The 19,306-nt window shown below is 41.3% G+C and overlaps 1 protein-coding gene across 7 annotated transcripts in view; it reads right to left on the bottom strand.

Moving 5' to 3' along the window:
* Nucleotides 1–7,689: 7,689 nt before the first annotated feature.
* Nucleotides 7,690–19,306, bottom strand: part of MET (MET proto-oncogene, receptor tyrosine kinase) — a 92,534-nt gene continuing 80,917 nt past the window's right edge. For all 7 annotated transcript variants that reach the window (XM_065048792.1, XM_065048788.1, XM_065048793.1 and 4 more), the window contains 7 exons: nt 18,897–19,127; nt 16,421–16,501; nt 15,630–15,811; nt 13,949–14,058; nt 11,263–11,428; nt 10,227–10,363; nt 7,690–10,084 (listed from right to left, as the gene is read on the bottom strand). In XM_065048792.1, the coding sequence (XP_064904864.1) occupies nt 9,874–10,084; nt 10,227–10,363; nt 11,263–11,428; nt 13,949–14,058; nt 15,630–15,811; nt 16,421–16,501; nt 18,897–19,127 (1,118 nt within the window). In that variant the 3' untranslated portion in view covers nt 7,690–9,873. The remainder of the gene's footprint in view (nt 10,085–10,226; nt 10,364–11,262; nt 11,429–13,948; nt 14,059–15,629; nt 15,812–16,420; nt 16,502–18,896; nt 19,128–19,306) is intronic.

Here is a 19,306-nt window from a genome sequence, read left to right as displayed (position 1 = left end):
TTTGCTGCGTACAAGAAGATTGAAAACCCAGTTATCATAACCACAAGAACCGAAAAGAAAAATCCATGCTGTCTCTCTGTCTGTCTGTTCTGCAGGATGCATTTTTCCAGTGATCTTAGTCAGAGGGCTCCAGACTAGTACTTTTATCAAAACTGATCGTTTCGGGAGGCAGTGGGGTGGGCAGAGTAACATATACCGATGTGTTTACAGTAGAGGGAGCTGATGTTCAATGAGTGCATGTGTGAATTTTGGCTGCCGTGCCAGCCTTTGTACACTATGAGCCATTACCAGTGAGTGTATAAGCACTGCAGAAGAAATATCTTCTTCTCTCACCAGTTTGAGGGGGGTTGCTCTGCATCCCTCGCCCACCTGATGAAGTCTGATGTTTCCATCTTCCCAAATATCATGACATCCTACTACACTGCGCAGAGTGTCTCTTTCGTGCTCCTGGCTTTGCTCTGCTCCCTGCATTTGGCCTGGTTTCTGCCTGACCCACCTCGTGAATAAATGCTCAAGAAATTCTTTGCTTTATAGCATTTGGCTTAGAAGCACTGCCTGGCTGGATTATTCAAGTTATTCAAATTTAAGTGATACAAGTTAGTTAAAATAGAGACAAAGTGTGTGTGAAACATCAGAATACATATGCATTCAAAAATATGAAGAATTACCTCTCTTTTAAGTGAATTTGATCGAGTAATGTGGGCTAGGGGATTAAAGGATTTGGGTTCCAGGTAACTGAGTTCCTGCTCCTGGCTTTGCTGTAGCTCTTGGGGTGGAAACTGTCCTCCCAGCGAGGCTGCTGTCCTGACTGCACTGGTTCAACTAAGGTAATCGCAAAATAATTAGTTAGGGAAGGGACATTGTCCCAAGACAAATGTAGGATATATGCTTAAAAAGAAAGACGACTAAAGAACTGTAGACCCATCTAACTTGTACAACCAGAAAGATCCTCAAACAAGTTATTAATTTGCCTTGTTCACACTGAGAGCCATAGTTCTCAATCTACATCTGTTTGAGAACAGAACCTCTAGGCATGTCATGTACTGTAGTTCCTTGCATTTCCAGACTGCTTGGATTGTATCACTGGTGGCTTTTTTTAGCCATGAGCAACAGAGCTGCTGATGTAATCACTCTGTGAAGTGGGACATATTGAGAGTACCGAGTTCATCTTTCACACTATACTCAAGAAATGTGGGTAGACTGGGAAGAACCTACAAGAAGAAAGGTAAGATGTTTAGAAAATAAAGGATATGAGTAAAAGCTGAAGAAAACTTTATAGCTTAGAAGAGAGACAGTTAAGGTGGGACATCTTTGGTTGAAAGTTTTCTTTTAATAATATGACGGTCATTTGTTGGCTATGTAGCCAGTGTTGGGACAAAAAAGGGGGGTGGGTGTCATGGTGTTTTGTTTTGTTTTGTTTTTTAAGAAAAAGCTTTAGACAAACATTTGCCAAGGCAGTTGAGGTGCATCCACCCTTTCTTAGTGACCAAATGCACCAAATGATCTCCTGACAATTCTTCCAGCCCTATATTTCTGTGCAAGTGCTTTCACATTTATTGAAGAAAAGCACTCTTTCCAAACTGGGTAGTACTATTCATTGTACTTCTTCTTACCCTAGTTACAAAGGAAAACTCCAGAATTGGTTCTTTCTACTGATTCTCCAGTCAGCTTTCCTCTTCAGGCCTTGTTGTTAGGCATTATCGTAGCAGGCTGAAATTGTCACTAGCTGTTTAAACAGAGGAAGGTTTGATTAGAAGCATCAAAAAAGGAAACAAGAAGCCTTTTATGATGGCATTTCTAATAGAGAATTCTCCCAGTATTCTCTTCAGTATTTCCTAATCACAAGCAATTTTGGTATTAATTTCCATAACCAGTCCTCCTCAGAGTGATTGATTTTTGAGCTGTGTGCTGTGGTCCCTGTTACTGCATAATACCTTCATGTTGGACAATGTACTGATGGTATCTCAGCTATCACAGAGGTAGGATGGATTTGCCTCTCTTTCAACAGGCTTTTATCACTTTTCCCCTGTCTTGAAGTATAAATTATTGTAGACTGAGGAACATCTTTCATATTCTCTAGTGTAGCTTGGCTCTGTGGGATGATGTATTATATATTCAACCTGTATCTAAAAAAAAGCCACTCCGCAACATGAGTGTCTGAAGTTGTGGATACTTTTCACATACATGAAAAATACAACACTGGCATTGAAAAACATAGATAAGCCAAAGCAGGAGTGCTTCTTGCTCAGATCCCCTATATCTGACGGGCACAGCTTACCTCTCAGCTGTGCTTTGCCACTAAACTGAAGTTCCCTTGCATCTCTTCCAGTCTGTCACTTTATGCTTAGATATTTGGAACTTGCGATACATCTGGGAAGTGAAAAAACGCTGGGAAGCATTTCAGATCTTGAGGGAGCTGAATGCTTCAAACAGATGGCTCCCTTCCAGAGAAAGCTCTTCCAGCTTTCAGAAGTGCTCCTCATAAAATTTGACCTAGCTGTTAGGGGTAGTATATAACTAAGTAAGGGGCTAGGGAGCAGTGATATTAAACTTGTAAAGAATAGCATTGGGTCCCTTGAGCAGTAAAATCCTTTGATCTCATTGCAGTCTCTAATTTCCTGATTGTGGCTGCATGTATGAATGATGAACAAAATTTCTGTATTCTCATTCAAGTGGTAAAGGAAGGGGGTTTTTTGTGTGTTTTCACTGAAATGAGACTTTGGTAATCTCAGTTCAGGTTGAGAATACCAGAGTGTTGCTCGCGTATGTTGTACATTATGAATGAGTCTGGTTTATAATATCTGCTTGGCAGACTAGCGCATAAGTGCAGTATGACAAATATGATCTAAACCAAGCATTTCATTAAGGAAGGACGTTTGTTACTGGCTGTTAAATTTCATGGCCACCGATTTCCCTGCAATGAAGTTACTATTTTAACACTATTCAAGGTTTTATGCAGTAAAATATAGGACTACATAAATTTTAATGCAGTGGTGGTAAGTACTAGAGGAACTTTGGATGGGGGTGCATGGGAAAAGTGTTGTGTTGGTAATGATTTGTTCAGCACAGAGATAAGGATTTGTTTATATCGGTCATCACCATCCAGACATTTTCTTCCTATTCAGGATTGTTTGCGGAAAATAATACTGTGTACATATTTGCACACATAACCTCCATAACATGATGCCTTCTGGTAGTGTGAAGGTATTAGACATGAAAAAAATTAAGTACTTGGCAAATCAGTTCTGGTGGACAGAAGAACCCTCAAGTATTGCAGAGAATTCTGTAATTACCGCCAAATAATCCAAAATAATTTTCCCTGGACTCTTCCCCAACCAACTCAGTTTTGAGAAGAAACAAAACCTATTCAAGATGTTCAGAATGGCCAATAGAAGAGAATTCTGTTCATTTATCCAAATAGGCGGTCAGATCTATTTTGGAGGCATTCACTCTTCCAGATAAACAACATAGACTTAAACGTATTTTAAAATAATTTACTTTGTATTTTTGTGATGGTCTTAAGAAAGCCTGGCTGCTATAAATTAAGATACCTAGAAAATGTATTTTATCATTGTTCTTGCAGATGTAGATATGTTTTTCCAGGATATTTTCAAGTAAACTTGACGTTCACAAAAAGAAGTGGAAGTAGTCCTGGCTTGTATTTACCTATATCTGCCCTGTATTTACCTGCATTTCATACAGCAGCCCAGGTTTACACTTGTCAATGAGGTGAGTTTGTTCTCATCATTTCAGTGACAGGATTCAAGGTTCATGGGGACTGGCACGGGCCTGACAAAGTTTTGCCCTCGTCCCATCTGATTCAGAGCTGCTCTTCAAAAGTTCTGCCAATATCTGCAACAGTTTGGTGCTTCAGACGTGTACAGAGGACACAAGCGACACTGGGACGTTTTTGCAATTATTGAGCCATTGACATGAGAGGGAAATCCTGCGAATGCTGTTATGGCTCTTGCGGCCAGGTGGCAGGTATCTGACACAGGCATGGCTGCTAGTTTAACAGAGAAGCTAATTTTGATCAATACATTTCCAGTAACTGAAAATGAATGGTTATTCACGTAATTACATTTCTCTACAAAATGCAGAAGTTACATGGTGAGAGCATTTTTAACTTGTGAAGATAGTTGTCCTTCCTGTAGCAGTAACCACTCTAAGAAAGAGCTTTTCTTAAGAAAACCATTAGCATACGATTGGAGTTGGATGTGACTCATTTCTAGTGATGTCTCACCTGCTGACCAGGGTACACGTGCTGTGACACCATCGCACATGTTTGCCATGGATTCTGCACCACGAGCTACACAGGCTGCAGCTCCAGTGGCTTTATTAAATTGCCTTTATATTTTTCAGAGCTGCACAAAAGATAGAGAATATACCATTGTTGTCTGAGGGCCTTTTTTCCTTCCTAATTAAAGCTCAAACTGTATTTTTAGCATTCATGTTCAGCTTTGTTGCACTTGCAAAGCATGCCAGCTGCCCCAGCGAGCTGCAACCTCATGGCAGCTGAGGTGTCCATGTTTGGTCATGCACCCTAAAGTTTTTGGCAATAGCACTTTTCACATCCTAAAGGAGGACATTCATCTGTCATTTATACCAGAGAGGGGCTAAACGTGCACTTGGTAATTAGAACTCTGGCAAGTGTTAATACATAGAGTTTGTAGAAACACACAGGGCCCCAGAGGCCCGAGCGAGGATCACTTCCCTCTTAAACCACCGTAGGGAACGTGAGAAGACGTTCAACAGATACTAATGAACCTCCTGGCGGTGCCAGGCGGTGCCAAAGTGCTCACTGCTGAAAGAGAAAAGTGCATGGAAACCAAAGTAAATAAATCACCCTTCTTTGGTGTTCTACCTTGGATTGTGCAAACAAAATCCTATCGAGTCCAACCTACATTTTCTGGCTGTATTCACTGAAATTCCTAAATACAACCATGCTCCTTTGTTGAACTCAGAAGCCTTGTAAAGCTGCAGCCCCGGCAGGTCGCTCTGCTGCCCTGAGGCTTTCTGTGCCAACCCCAGAGCCAGGGAGGAAGGGGTGAGCTGACAGCAGGGGGAAAAGGAATGTGAAAGTGCCTCTCCTCCTCCCCCTAACCCCAAATAAACTAACAACTGGAAAACTAAAAGCCCAGTGTGCTCTGCATGACAGTGCTGGACGGCACCTGGTTTCTGTTCACCGGGGAGGGTCTCCCCAGGCTGATCCGCTGGGATTTGCTCTCGCTGATTGTCTCCCCATGTCTGGTGTGTCCTGAGGAGGCTGCCAGCTCTGGAGAGGAAAGCACTGAAGTGAACAGTGACACCCGCCAGGCAAGCAGGGTGCCTTGCAGAAGAGAAACCTCGTCTCTGTGTCCCTCAGGGGGTTGTGGAGTGGCCACAAGCGCTCCACCTTCATCAGCAAAAAGAGTCTGTCGGCATCCTCATTGGAAGCGGTTACACCCTGGGCCTTAGCAGGTGGATGGGGATTTCAAAAGGTAAATTCAGGTTTAACGTCAGAGCACACGGTTCCAGTTCCAGGGTGAGCAACTGATCTCTGGACTCGTGTCTGCCGAGTCAATCAAGTTGCTCTGAATTCTCCCCACTGTCTGTGAGATCACAGTTTCTTGTAAATGTTTTTACTAATCGGTCTGGCAAAACCCTCAGATTTCCTCTGTCTTTCTTCGATGCTCGGAATACTCAGTTCATGACCTATTTGTTAAAAACAATGGAAATTGGAATTTCTCAGGAATAAATGTTTTGTTTAGTGAATAAAAAACCCATTAGGATTTGTATTTCATTTATCTGCTTTGACCTTTTCCTGTGATATAGTGTTATGGCTGAATTCCAGAAATGACATTTCTGAAGGGAGAGTTCCATGTTTAGGTTTAAAATTATTTTGATGCCCTTTTGCAGTTGCTCACCTGTACTGCTTCTGCCAGCCTAACAAAAATTGGAAAGCACCTTTCCTCTTCATTTGTTTGCATAAGGCATTTAGGTCCATCCTTCATGACTGAATTTAATGCGAGAGAGAGAAAATTTGCAACATGCAAACCCTTAGCAACCCTATGGTACAGAGTACCATTTTCCTTGGTTTTTTTTAGAAACCTTTAATATTGTTGGATGTATTAAAAATCTTCCATAATATAGGCAAATCATTTAAATTGGTTAATAGTGCACTAAAAAGGTTTGTGTGAAATCAACAGGAAAATTTCTGTGGGGTGAGGATATTCCTCCCTGTTTTTTTAATCTCTTGGCTGTTGTGCAGGGTATCTATTATGCAATTTTTTGTCCATGGGCCACAGCCACTGTTAATATTCCTGCGGAGGGAAGGATGCCAGTCTAAGTCAGCTGAAGATCTGCTGCTGTGTGTACCCGGTGTAAACAAAGTTACCAGGATGAAAAGCTGAGTATGAGAAGCCTGTGATTCTGTTGACCCTTCCAAAAATGCGACATATAGCATCCCTTAGAAATCATGAGAAGTAATCAGAGGAATGTGTTACAAATCTGGTATTTAAGTTCAGACTGTCATTTGGCTGCGTGTGATACTGGTTTAGATTGAAGACTCTGGTATTAATAGCTGACTGCAGTAAAACCTTGGAGATTTTTTACTGACTTTTCAGAGAAGTCCTGAAAATGTATTGGAAAATCAATTGCATGTAAATAATTAGAATAAAAAATGTCTGACCTTTAATTTGGATTTGGTTTGTGACATAACAGAAGAATGTTTTCATCCTTACCTGCTGTTTTCAATGACTTTTTTCCCTACAATACACATGGAGTTGAAACAGCATATACATTTTCTGTGAAGAAGTAAATGTGTCTGGAGAAAATGTGTTTTGATGTTGATTTGCTTGATATTTTGAAATTACAAGAGCATATAAACGTTGTTTTTAATCAGTTGAGACTGTGCATGAAAGTATTTGTGAGTGAGTTAAGTATCAAATGTCCCCCTGAGGTAAAGCCACCGGAGAAATGAGCTTTTAGTGTTGTCTGGCCTAAGAGTGGCACAGGACAGTGCATGTCGCAGTGTTTTCGGGTACCCGCCTAAAATACACTTCACAGAAGTGAACCTGTGAATTCAGTGGGCGGCATCTAATGTAAAGGGGGGGAGATGTGTGGGGGAAGAGCGGGGCTGGCTCCTGCTTCCCACAAGAACCAAGACCCCTGGGGACAGCAACGCCTTCTCACTTCAGGTGTCACAGGTACAAAGCACCTTGCAGAGATGAAATGTCATGGATGACCATGAGGGACATGGCTTCAGGTGCTTCACGTTTCTTGTGGGTCACAATTGAGGAGGGAGCTTGGATGGTGAGCACAAGCGCTGACATCCTTGTTGGGCCCAGCAGCAACTTAATGATGCCAAAATTACGAGCTTCAAATGTCACACCTAACACTGAGTGCATGAAGAATTTTAAGGTCTGCATGGCGGCAGCCTGTGGTTAGGGAAGAGACTTTCTAACCAAACAGGCTGTGCTACGATTGTTCAGGAAACAATACTCTGCACTTTTCTCTGAGGCATCTATTAATGGGTAGGAGGCTGATGAACTGCATGTTTGATTTATTTGGGCACTCTCCAGATTTTTATGTTTCTGAGTTGTTTCCTCTCTCTCCACAGGTTGCTCTTCCTATGTTAGTCAGAAAAAGCATATTGACTTTTATCAGCTTAACAGCCAAACGTTAACAGTAATTACAGCACTCGGAGTGTAAAGTATTACAATAGTTCATTTTAATAACATGTTTATTAGGTCATAACAACAACTATAAACATAAGTACCATTCAGCTCTTTTGCAGATATATGAACTTACTAACATCAAATCTTTGTCAGAATCACGTATTCTTACAGGTGTCCCAGACACAACATTAACTTTATTAAGCAAAAGTTCATAAATAGTAAAAATGTCCTCTGTTTCACATTGCAGCGCTCCTCAAGCATGTATTTACAAGTATTGGAGTATCTTCTCCAAATCTATGTGTTACAAACTTCCTTAGCAGTTTTAACAACCACAGAGATGATTTTTCTTTTGCCTGCAGCAAAGCCTTTTGTCCTTGAGCAATCTACAAGTAGTATTGCTCTCAGCAGACATGAAAGTTCGTTTCTGAAATGAAAGTGGTGGTGAAACACAATACAATATTATCTGCTCATAGTTTGCCTACACACTCTGCCCTCATTATAAACCTTTCAGTTATAACGCTGTCTCCCAAGAACAATATGTCTGCCTTCTATCGGTTCTTTATCTGCACCACCGCTCTTTAAGGATCTTAAAATGGTTGGCTTGCAGCAACAGAGATATTATACTTCGGGTGGAGTGTGTTTACAACCAGTTCTTTTCCTTTTTAATATTTACACAGTATTTTTGTAAGGTTGCTACAATTTATGAACCATGTACATTGACATACATTTTCTGAAATGTTCACAGTGCAGTATTTCGTGGTCTAACCAAACTTTGTAAATGTCATTAAAAATAAACCTTTTTTTTTAATATAAAAATAGAATACTTTATGTGTTTACACGAACAAACCCAGTTCTATCGTATACTAAACAAGCTATACAGTAGTATGCACAGAATTCCACAGGAAGAGAAATGACATGTGATGCTTGCCCTAAAGCTGTAGCACTCTCTTCTAACTGAATGAAGTTTTATTTACCATCTCTTTTCAAAATTGTTTTTCTGGTCGTAATTTAGAAACAAAAGTAGGTATCATAATTCACTGGGTTGTGTGATCCACAAAGAGGCTTGGCGGGGGGGGGTGGGGGTGGGCGGGCTAAAGCTGTTTTCTTCTTTCTATGGGTCTTCTCAGCTCCTCAGGGCTGGCAGGAAGAAGTTCCCCACCTTCCCGCTGTGGCAGCGTCTCTGTAGGCCAGGGCTGGCTGCAGCACCTCCGCTCTTTACTCACCTCTGCCGGCAGCTCCACCCCAGGGCAGGTGTCAGAGCTTCAGCTGCTCGCCCTGTGACTCACCAGCCAGCAGCTCCACCAGGCTGCCAGCCGGCCTGTCTCCTCTGTCTCCGGAGTCATGCAGCCCACGTTACTACATCCCAGGGATTAGCCTGGCATTTACTGTGGAGGCCTTCAAGTTTTTCTTCTCAGAGAGCGGTTAATTCTTTATTGAAATAAATGGAGACTTTGCATTTTTTTCAGCAAGAAATCTGTCGATACAGGCAGTTATTCAAATAAGTGGTTGGTTGTTGGGATAAAGCTGTCACTAGGAATGCTTTAAGCTAGATAATTTTCCCTTCATTTTATGTACCGTCTGACTACACCAGATGACTGGCAAGGCTGACATACTTATTTTACTGCTCTCTGTTGCTGTTGATTTCTATTAAGACATTGACCATGAGGCTGGCTCTCCTGGCTATGTTCTAAGAAATCTTGTTGATATAGTGCAAAAATCCAAAGTTTGGACTGTGCGGGAGAAAAATACATTTAAAATTCTTGTAATGCTTGTTGTTTGTCTGAGCCTTTTGTGTCAAAACCATTTCTGCTCTGCTCATTATCCTAACGTACATGCAACAGTAACAGTCCTTCCAGCTGTACTGATTGGTATTCTACGTTCTCCTTCATGGCATTAATGATGCATCTTTGTTCTTGGGTCTGAGTACACATTAATGAGAGCTAGTGGGAACTAGCTCTGGGTGGCAGCACACAACGGTTCCATTTGGTAAACTGATGCAGTTCTCCAAATACCTGGAAATGACTGTTATGGTTTATAGAATCCCATAGCCTTAAACAGTGATATCATGTCCTTGTACTAGTGCAACTTGGGCAACAACATAAACATGTGCAACAGTGTTCTCACAAAGACCAGGCAGTAAAAACGAGTGGACAAAATGTTTTGCTTTTTGTTCATACCACTAAGAATGAATTTTCCTCAGTTTCAGACATACCCGTCATGTGTCAACATCCATGTCTGTGTTGTCTTGTGATGATAAAAGAGAAGGATAGGGAGCAATGCACTTCACGTTGACATAAGTAGCATTGACATGAACGTAGTGTTCTCCGATAAACGTGGAGAAGATTGTTGATATTTTTGAAACAAGTTCAGAAAATGCTGGACGCATCTCAGGTTTTGGATGCCAGCATTTCAGCATGACTTCATACCTGCCATTCAGATAAAAGAAGTATTCAATTATGAAATTCTGTAAAAAGGAAAAAAAAACCAACCCTTTCCTCCCACAGTCTTACTTACTATAATATCAGAATCAGCAGCATTTGCAAAAGGCTTTTCAAACTATTTACTTACAGTGGGTCAGGGCAGTATTCAGGTTGTAGCAGCCTTCTTCCTTGTAATAAGTAAACAGTTATATCAAAAGAATTCACATCAGGATAAGGTGGTGCCCCTCTTGTCATGAGTTCCCATAACAACACACCAAAGGACCACTGAGAAAACAAAGAAATAAATAATAAGTGATAGGGTTGGAGAGCTTTACATTCCAGTTTTAGAACATGGTTTGACAGATTTAAGCATTCAAATGCACGGATTTTTCCCTTGAAAAGTTATTTTACTGCAATCAGCTTTCTTTTAAGTGGGCTAATAAATGCTGTAGGGACTTGAGGAGCCACTTAAATGAGAGCCAGAGAAGCTCAGCTAAGTAAATGAAAGAAAATAAAAGCCCATAGGCCTGCTACTTAGCTGGTATAAATTGACAGACCTCTTTTGAGGTTAATGGAGCTCTGCCAATTTACATGAGCTGATGATCTGACTAACCCTGTGTAAATACATACAGAAGAGAATATACGTGGTGAAAATTCTATGCATCACAGGCTAATTTGGATCTGGATTGAAAGGAGAGCTAAGATACAAAGTGATCCAGCCAAGTAATGACTTCATCTTCAATTTTTTCTTCATAAATAGCCAGGTAATACTTGAGATTGCTGTAGGCAGTCAGTGAGTATTTATAAAGCAAATAAAGTATTTTTGAGAACTATTAAATTTTATGAGTGTCAAAGTTAACCTGTTTTGTCAAGCTTTCCAGAGCCCCTCCTGTAAGAGGGTTCAGCTCCAAATTGGCTTCTTGGAATATCCTTAGTTTTCCTTGGCGTGGGATTGAACTCCTAACACGCTCCTGAGCAGTAATGGATAATCAGGTCAACATCTTATTGCTTCGTGATTGGGACAAATACCCTCTTTGGACATAGAAAAAGTCTCTTATTCTTATGTGAACTAAAGTTAGATTAAAATGTAAGGTTTGGGGTTAGTCCGTTCATTGAATACTAGAGAGATGCCTCAGGCAGTAAAAGATAAATTAATACATGATACAAATACGTTTGTACATTACCACATCTGACTTTGTTGTGAACTTCTGAGTTTGTAAACTTTCTAAAGCCATCCATTTCACTGGCAGTTTAGCTCCTGTTTTATTGTGCACACTGTAGTATTCTTTATCATAGACGTCTCTAGCAAGACCAAAATCAGCAACCTTGACAGTGAATTTTTCATCCAACCTAGAGAAATGACAAGAAGTATTATCTGCAACTGATCAGTTGCAGATTTACAGTGACGGTGGATTATAATGAGTGACTTGCATTTTTGAGACTGTGACTTTGGAAGGCAGTACTTTATCTTGGATCTGTTAACTAATGTAACAGTGAAACAAAAACTGCAGCAAAGTAAATTTGACACTCATTTAACACAGTGAATGAACTCAGGAAATTACTGATATTGTTTTGATAATATAATTTGAATTACAGTTCTCTTAAAACAATTGCTCTGTGTAAAAAGATACATCCTGGTTGAGTGCTACATCATTTCTTCCACAGCTGTTTCTTGTTCTGTATCCTTAGAAATCTCTCATTTTTATTTCCAAGTCAAGGCATGACTTCTCGTATTCACTCTCAATTTGGATAAGGAAGGACCCACCAGTATCTCAGTGACTGCCCATATATTATAATGTAGTCCTGTAAATAAGGGTGTGTTTGCTGTCTGTACTGGGAAAGAATGATGGTATAAGGAAAGTTCTGCTGGGGTTACAGCTGAGCCATACCAGAAGATCTCCCTGCCTTTGCTTCTCCTAAGCTTGGTGTTTGTCCTGATAAGCAGTATCATTGTCAGAAAACAGACAGAGCATGGGTGTTGATATGCTTAAGCCTATCTTTCATTTTATGTGCAAACCTAGCTATAGCAAACACCTGCTTTTGGACTTCTTTACAGAATTACGCAATCACAGAATGGATGAAATTGGAAAGGACATTATTCACCACTATCTCCCTTGCTCAAAGCAGGGTCAGCTACTGCAGGTTGCCTAGGACCATGACCTGCTGGGTTTTGAATATCTCCAAGGATGGAGACTCTACAACATCTCTGGGCAACTTGTGCCAGTGTTCAGTCATCCTTACAGTCAAAGTGTTTCTTCTCACGTTTAAATGCAATTTTCTCTATTTCAATTTGTGCCAACTGCCTCTTGACCTGTCCCTGGGCACCACTAAGAAGAATCTGGCTTCACCTTCTTTACTCCACCCTATCAGATATTTTTGCACAAGGGTAAGATCCCCCTGAGCCTTCTGCAAGCTAAATAATCCCATCTCTCTCAGCCTCTACATGTGGCATTTCCCTGACTTGAATTGATGAGGTTTCTGTCTGGACAACTGTCTGGTCTGCTGAAGTCCCTCTAAACGCCACACAACCATCTGCCGTGTTTACTGATTGAGTAACTAAACCAGTACCAATGAAGGGAGAAGGAGACAACTTTAATGGGTCAACAGGGGACAGTTAATGCCAGAGCAGATGCCTACACTTCTTCCAGGATACTGGAATAGAGTTAAGAGTCCAGGGAAGCTGTATTTGCATCCCGGCTTCCTTTCTAATGGACATTGTCAGTGTGGCAAGGGCTGTGCTTCTGAGTGCTGGATTGCACATGGCCACTGGGGAATGTGGGTCCTCAGCTCTTCACCTTCCTTTCACGTGGTGGTGGCTCTTCAGGCTCTGAAGTTCTGAGCCATATATTAACAGAAGTAGAAAAGCAGCCATTCAGTTGGCAATGTGAGTCATCCTGATAGCTGTTCCCTCCTAGCTGAAGGAAGAGACAGCAGGCCAGAAGGAATGTCCTGTTGCCACTATTTGGACTTTGATTAGGTGAACCAGGACTTCCAGTAACCCAGTTCTTTTCTTCTTAGGAAACCTGAAAATCATGTTGCTTGTGGCGTTTTTCCTCCCCTAAAAAACAGCAGCTGCAAGAAAACATACTTTTTCAGAGGCTGTTCAGCTGAAAAAGTGTGCACCCTTTGAAAAAGAATCAGAAATCTCATGTCACGGGTCAATAACCATTTTGCAGCCAGAGTTCCAGGTTATGATGTGCTAAAAAAACCCCCTAACGTTTTATCCTGTACCTCATTAATTCACATCATAAGTGATGACTCGGCATAACAGTACCAGCAACTCCTGTATCAGTTAGTCTTTGTGTAAACTGAAGTATCTGGCTACCCAGGCACTAGCAAGGCTTTTTTTGCATGCCCTGATTTTATAATGTTAATTTGTGTGTGCAATTGAGCCAAAGTAGGCTCATACTCATGTAATGAAAAATTACTGTCAAGAGGTCTCACTGGTGTTTCTTTGTGTTCCTGTTTTTCTCACAAAGTTCTCGTGTTCCTCTCCCTCCTGCTAGGTGTGGCAGCAGAGACGTGCTGCTTCTGAAGAGGTTGGGTGGAAGCACAGCAAGTTGAGACAACAGCAGTTTAACTTCCCTTAGGAGATGCCTTTTAAACTCTCTCACCAATGATTTTGAGAGGCTACACTTTCACCTCAGGTTTTCTTATTTCCCACACTCAAAAAGTTTATGTGTGAGAAGCAAGCCCTTAGCAAGCTGAGTAGCTCATCAGTATGCAAGACAAACATCAGTAGAATTATGAAGCAAGGAAAAAAACACCTTATTTTGACTAAAAAAGCAAAATCCTGGAAACTTTATCTCATCTCACTGCCTTACGCAGAAGAGTGTGATAACGTGTCTGGAATTAGATGTCTGTACTTACATACAGTTTCTTGCTGCCAAGTCTCTATGGACAAACTTTTTGCTTGCAAGGTACTTCATCCCTTTTGCAACCTGAAGGCCAAATCCAATTAAATCTTTTACTGTTGGGTTCTGTAAAATACAAACATTTGTGATGAAGCAATGAATGCAGAAGCCCAAGGAGCAGACTGTTTTTTTGCTGTGACTCTCAGTTTTTGACACACCTATCTTGCCACCAGAATGATCAAGACAGGTTGGTGCTTGTAGTAAAGCTGGCGTTAAGTTTAGGTCAAGTTCTTACCTCCAGTGAGGAAACACTTTAAGAAATCGAAGACTCCAGAAAGTGGAGTTTGCAGCATAAGCAGCATGACCCGGGCTGGGAAGTATTATAGAACAGCATGCTGAAACCTCAGCATCACAGTTGATACACAAAATTGACATTTGTGAACTTAAAGTAATAACCTGTAGCTCCATAGAAGGTGCTAACTATGACCTTGGAGCTCATCAGCTGGAAATGACCAAGAAGTGAGATAGTCCTATTTGGGGCAAAAAACTGCACACTATCGTCAGTATGGTGTCATGGAAAAGGTAAATGAGACCTTAGCAGTTACCAGAAGAAGCTTTTCCACAGAGACTGGTAACTCTTTCTGCTGGTCTACAATGCACGGGTTAGGCCTCACTGAAAATGTTATATATATAAATAAAACTAACCTGTAATTATTTTACCCAACAGCATAGCTTGTTATGTAATGGTAAGGTCCCACAGATTTTTGTTTTGGTGATATTGCTCACTATCATTTTCCTCTGCGGAACAATCCCTTCAACTGTGGCATTATTCTATTTATTTCAGTAAGGACCATGGCACTATTCACAGACAAGGCCCCTGGTGCTTGTAGAATGAAACAAGGTCAAAAAGGAAGAGATCTCTACTTCAGAAAGCTTAATGGCCCCAACAATTTGTCAAGATGCATTTTGGTTTTAAATTTAACTGGCTATTGTTGATTGTCATACAGGCAGGGGTGAAATCCCATTGGCTCAGAAGTCGCTTTACACTGTCCTAGCACTGTAAAATTCGTGAAATACAACAGTATAAAGTGGGCTTAAGCTACCTGAGGCTAGACCTGTGGTCTCATCCTTGAGAGAAAGCGGTGAGGCACCTTTGAGAAATCTGCAGTCTTTCAATGAAAATAGGGAAAATCTTTGATAAGAGAGTACTCATAGTTTGCATAACAATTGCTGTTTTTCTAAGATAATAAGAAAAAATATGGATGATAATGGGACTGTGTCTCTAGCTGGACATGAAGATCCCTTACCTAGGAGCTGGAAAGCAGATGGTGACGCCTGGCAGAGCTTTGCTGAAGTCAACAGAGGCATGCCAGTTTAAACCAGCAGATGGCTGGGCCCCTTGACTTAGATCTCATAAACACATTTGTTTATAAAGAGGCTTATGGATGGGAAATGAGAAATACTTATTGCTGATAATTTCTGGGAAACATTCTAGAGAGGAATTCGAGGGGGAAGGGAAGGAGTGGCAGCGCTGTGGTCGGGCTTGGTGCCAGCCTAGGCAAGTGCTAAAGTTTAAGGTGTAGTAACAGCAGCAAGTTATAGCTGTACCGTAATTATCAGAGCTTCTAACCTGTGGTGTTGGAGAAGGACCTGGCTAGACTCGCATTACTGTTTGGTAGGCCTCACTGTGTACTTACATGAGTCTCGTTCCTAATGAAGTTTCGAAGATCTCCATGTTTCATGTAGGGAAGAACGACTAAGGGGGATCCTTCATTGGGCAAACAGATTCCCAGGAGTGACAGAACATTGGGATGAGTGAAATCTTTCATGATTATTCCTTCTTTCAGAAACTGAGCTACTTCTTCGAGGTCTGTAATCCCTGAGAAATCCAGTAATAAAATGAATTAATTAAAATAAACCCAAACAAACAGCAGTTCATTTCTCTACAGCATGTCATTGCACAAAAATGTGATCAGGAGAAGCTACAAATATGATCCCCACGTCCCACACCACAGCTAGCTTATGTGCATCAGTTTGCTTACAGTGACCAAATATATTTGGTTGGTGATTTTAATCCTGTTTCTCCTTTTTCTTATTATGAATTATTTAGAATTGAATAACAACACTTGACTAAAGCCTTTAATAAATTTTATAGTCTCTTCCTGTTTTTCCAGCAGCTTTGCCTGCTCTTAAGCAATTTAATTTCCAACAACAAATCTTCAGTAGCCAGTAAAATAAAAAATGACACTGTCTTTCCCTCATTTTCCTCTGTCCTTTTCTTTGTAGGGGAAATACATGGGCATTTCGTTTGATGCACAAATATATACCAAAGCCTCCTGGTAATCTTAAGTAATTGGAATTGCTCCAGAGATAAATCTGATCCAGCTGCAACTAAGAAATCTTGATGTGTGAAAGTACACTTCACTGTAATTAATTAGTTCACCCTGGTTATCTTTGGAATTATGGTAATGTCTCACTAGTAACTCACTATTCAGTGACTTCACAGCACAATGGATTTTCCTGCCATCATTATCCAGCAACGTCCCATGGTACACACACCCAAAATGTCCTGTGAAAAAAATCAGAAAGATTAGCTTTAATAAGTAAAATTAGCTTTCTGGTATTTTCCGCTGGGAAGCAATTATACTTGGGAAAGTGGTCACGCTCCACTTCTGTCCAGTTCCCAACACTTGTAATGTATGCTTCATAACTAACACATAAAACTATAATTACATAAAACCATCATTACACACAATGAAAACTCTATTTGCAGCATAGTTGATATTTCTTGACCTAGATGGAGTGTACAAATAATGACATGGCTGGCACCACTACTGCTTCATGTTCTTTTAATGACCATGCACACAAAAACCACATCCGCCCATTCCCACCATGCTCTCCTGTTAGATCTGTGTCAGAGCAGGGCACTGGAAGGCACAAGAGAGCAGTTGAAAGGAGCTGACTTGACCACTGGATCGGTGGTTCCCGGTGGTCTGTAAGCCCATGCTAAGTGGTCCACTGGACTGTACAGCCTTGATACCTCTTCAATGTAAAGTTGCATAAGGAGGGTCACTGTGGGCTTATGGTCTTGCAGATCTTGCTATTCCATGGCAAATGCTGAGTATGAAAAGTGGTGTATTGGCCATGAAAGGTTTGGGAGTTGCTCTACCGATCACAGCCTGACCACATCACTAGGGCAGCACTCCGGGGCTCTGCTATGGCCTAGTTCCTAGTGCAAAATGTCACTACGAGATGATGAGTGAAAGTTGCCTTCTTGCTGATGGTCTAAGCAGTGAAATAGACTGCCAGGGACATGGAAATCCTTCCTGATCCTGTGCTTTTCTGTCGAGGAGATGGGGTAATCTGCAGATCGGCAAAACCTACTATGAGAAGTCACCTTGACCTGTTTGGGACACAGGGAGAACTGGGAGCTCCACGCCCATGCATTAATTATCCAGATCAAATCATATACATGTAATGGTGGCTTTCCTTCACAGATGTAGTATTTACTGGACACTTTAAAAATATTAATATTTGCAGTTGGAAAGAAAACTAGGTTTTTTGTCAAGTGTAAGTTTTGCAGAGAACAAGACTATCTGATTAATTCTACTAGGTTCCAGTCATAAGCGCTGGTGAGAGCCCAGTTGGCTTTGATTTTAGCTTGGGGTAAAATTAATACAAAGTTTGTTTTATAAAAGCAACTAAAATCCCATCAGACCACAGATTGTTTGAAGACTGGGCAGAAATCCTAAAGCTTGGATCGGGTGTGTCTGAAATATATTTGGGTTTGGCCCATTACTAGTATGGAGGAGAAAATTAAAAAACGTTAATTATATTGGTGTCATTCCTGATGTTTTTCAACATTTAAAAAATGGGAAATTACTTGGCCTTTTCTGAAATAAGAAAGAAAAGACAAAGGCCCACCCTTGCTTTGGGGATGATGAAGTGTAATAGATGGAAGGGAAACACACTGACTGTTTGTTTGATTTGTGGCTATTTTCCTGCAGAAGAGGCATTAGGAATATCATTTATAGCCAATTTTTTATCAGCATTCTGATACTCAACAAGAGACCTTTCATGCCTGATCTGCAGAAGTACTGAAAATCCAGTTTCTACTTGGGTTACTAACTGGTACTCAGCAGCACAGAGTTTAACAAATGCCCCTAACAGAAATACTGGCTTAGGCTATGAAAGAAGGAGGGAACCTGCTTACAGAGATGTAGAGGAAAAGGGGTGATGGGAGAAATTCAGAAAAATAGGAGACTTGCTGTATCAGGGACAAAAAATAAGGGGAAGTGAATCAGAAGCTACAAATTAGTGCAGCTGGGATGAGAGATGAATGAGGGGGAACAGAGAGCCTTTGGCAGGAGGAAACAAACAGCGAATTGCTCAGAGCTGGGGAAAACCTGGCGGGGGCAAAGGGGTGTGTGCATTTCACCTGGCCCATGGGGTCTTGTACTGAATGCAGGAGTGACTGTAGGGGATTTCAGTGTCATGTAGAAATCTTGACAGCTCTCAAGCTCTAAGACTGCTAGTGTCCTCACCTTGGCATCCCCTGCCATTTAGGCATGTGCCTTAGGCTCGTGCAATATCGCACTGCAGCCTCACTCCTGCTCTGCAGCCTCGAGGTTCGGAAGCTCTGGCTGAACTTTTCTGTAGCCTGGGAAAGGGTGAATGAGGCAGCTGAGGAGGAACCTGCAAGCCTCTGACTTGAAAGAAGCCCCATTAAATGACAAACATCTTCCTTCCTCTAGTGTCTTCTCCAACTGATCAAATGCTCAATCCTTCATCTGACTTGAAAGGAGAGCTCCTTGGTCCCCCTTTGATTAGGTGCATGGGATGCAGTGCTATAAGAGGTTAAAAGCCTGAAAAACCTCCATGTAGACACCTTATTCAGAATGGTTTATAACGACCGTGTGTGCAAAAAGAACAGCAGTTTGCAAGGTAAGAGTTGTGGTACCCACCTCTCCCTATTACTTCGCTGAAGTGCACAATCAGGCTGTCAGCACCAATAACCACATGCTGCACTTCTTTGACCAGGTCAGGGTTTAAGGCACTGATGTCAATGTGGACATTAGTTTGGAGAAGTGGACTGGCTAAATCTGAGTCTCCGCTGGACAGAATTGGGGAGAGGTCAGAGTGAGGATACTGGGCAGGTCTACATGATCCATTCTGCGACATGCTTGGAAACTGATCTGCAAGATGAACACAAACTGTTATAATCCTTTCAGACTTCTCCTTGGAAAAAGAAGAGTTTTATTTCATTGGTAAGCAAGGTTTATCAGTTTGGAAGTGGCTTGGCTTTGCAGAAGTTATAATCACAAAGGGAAAATGAAAATATGCATTGCTAATCTGCCAAACTCCAGGAAAACCA

Source organism: Columba livia, chromosome 1 (assembly GCF_036013475.1).
Source record: "Columba livia isolate bColLiv1 breed racing homer chromosome 1, bColLiv1.pat.W.v2, whole genome shotgun sequence".
NCBI lineage: Eukaryota > Metazoa > Chordata > Aves > Columbiformes > Columbidae > Columba > Columba livia.
This window is presented reverse-complemented; position numbering and strand designations above follow the sequence as displayed.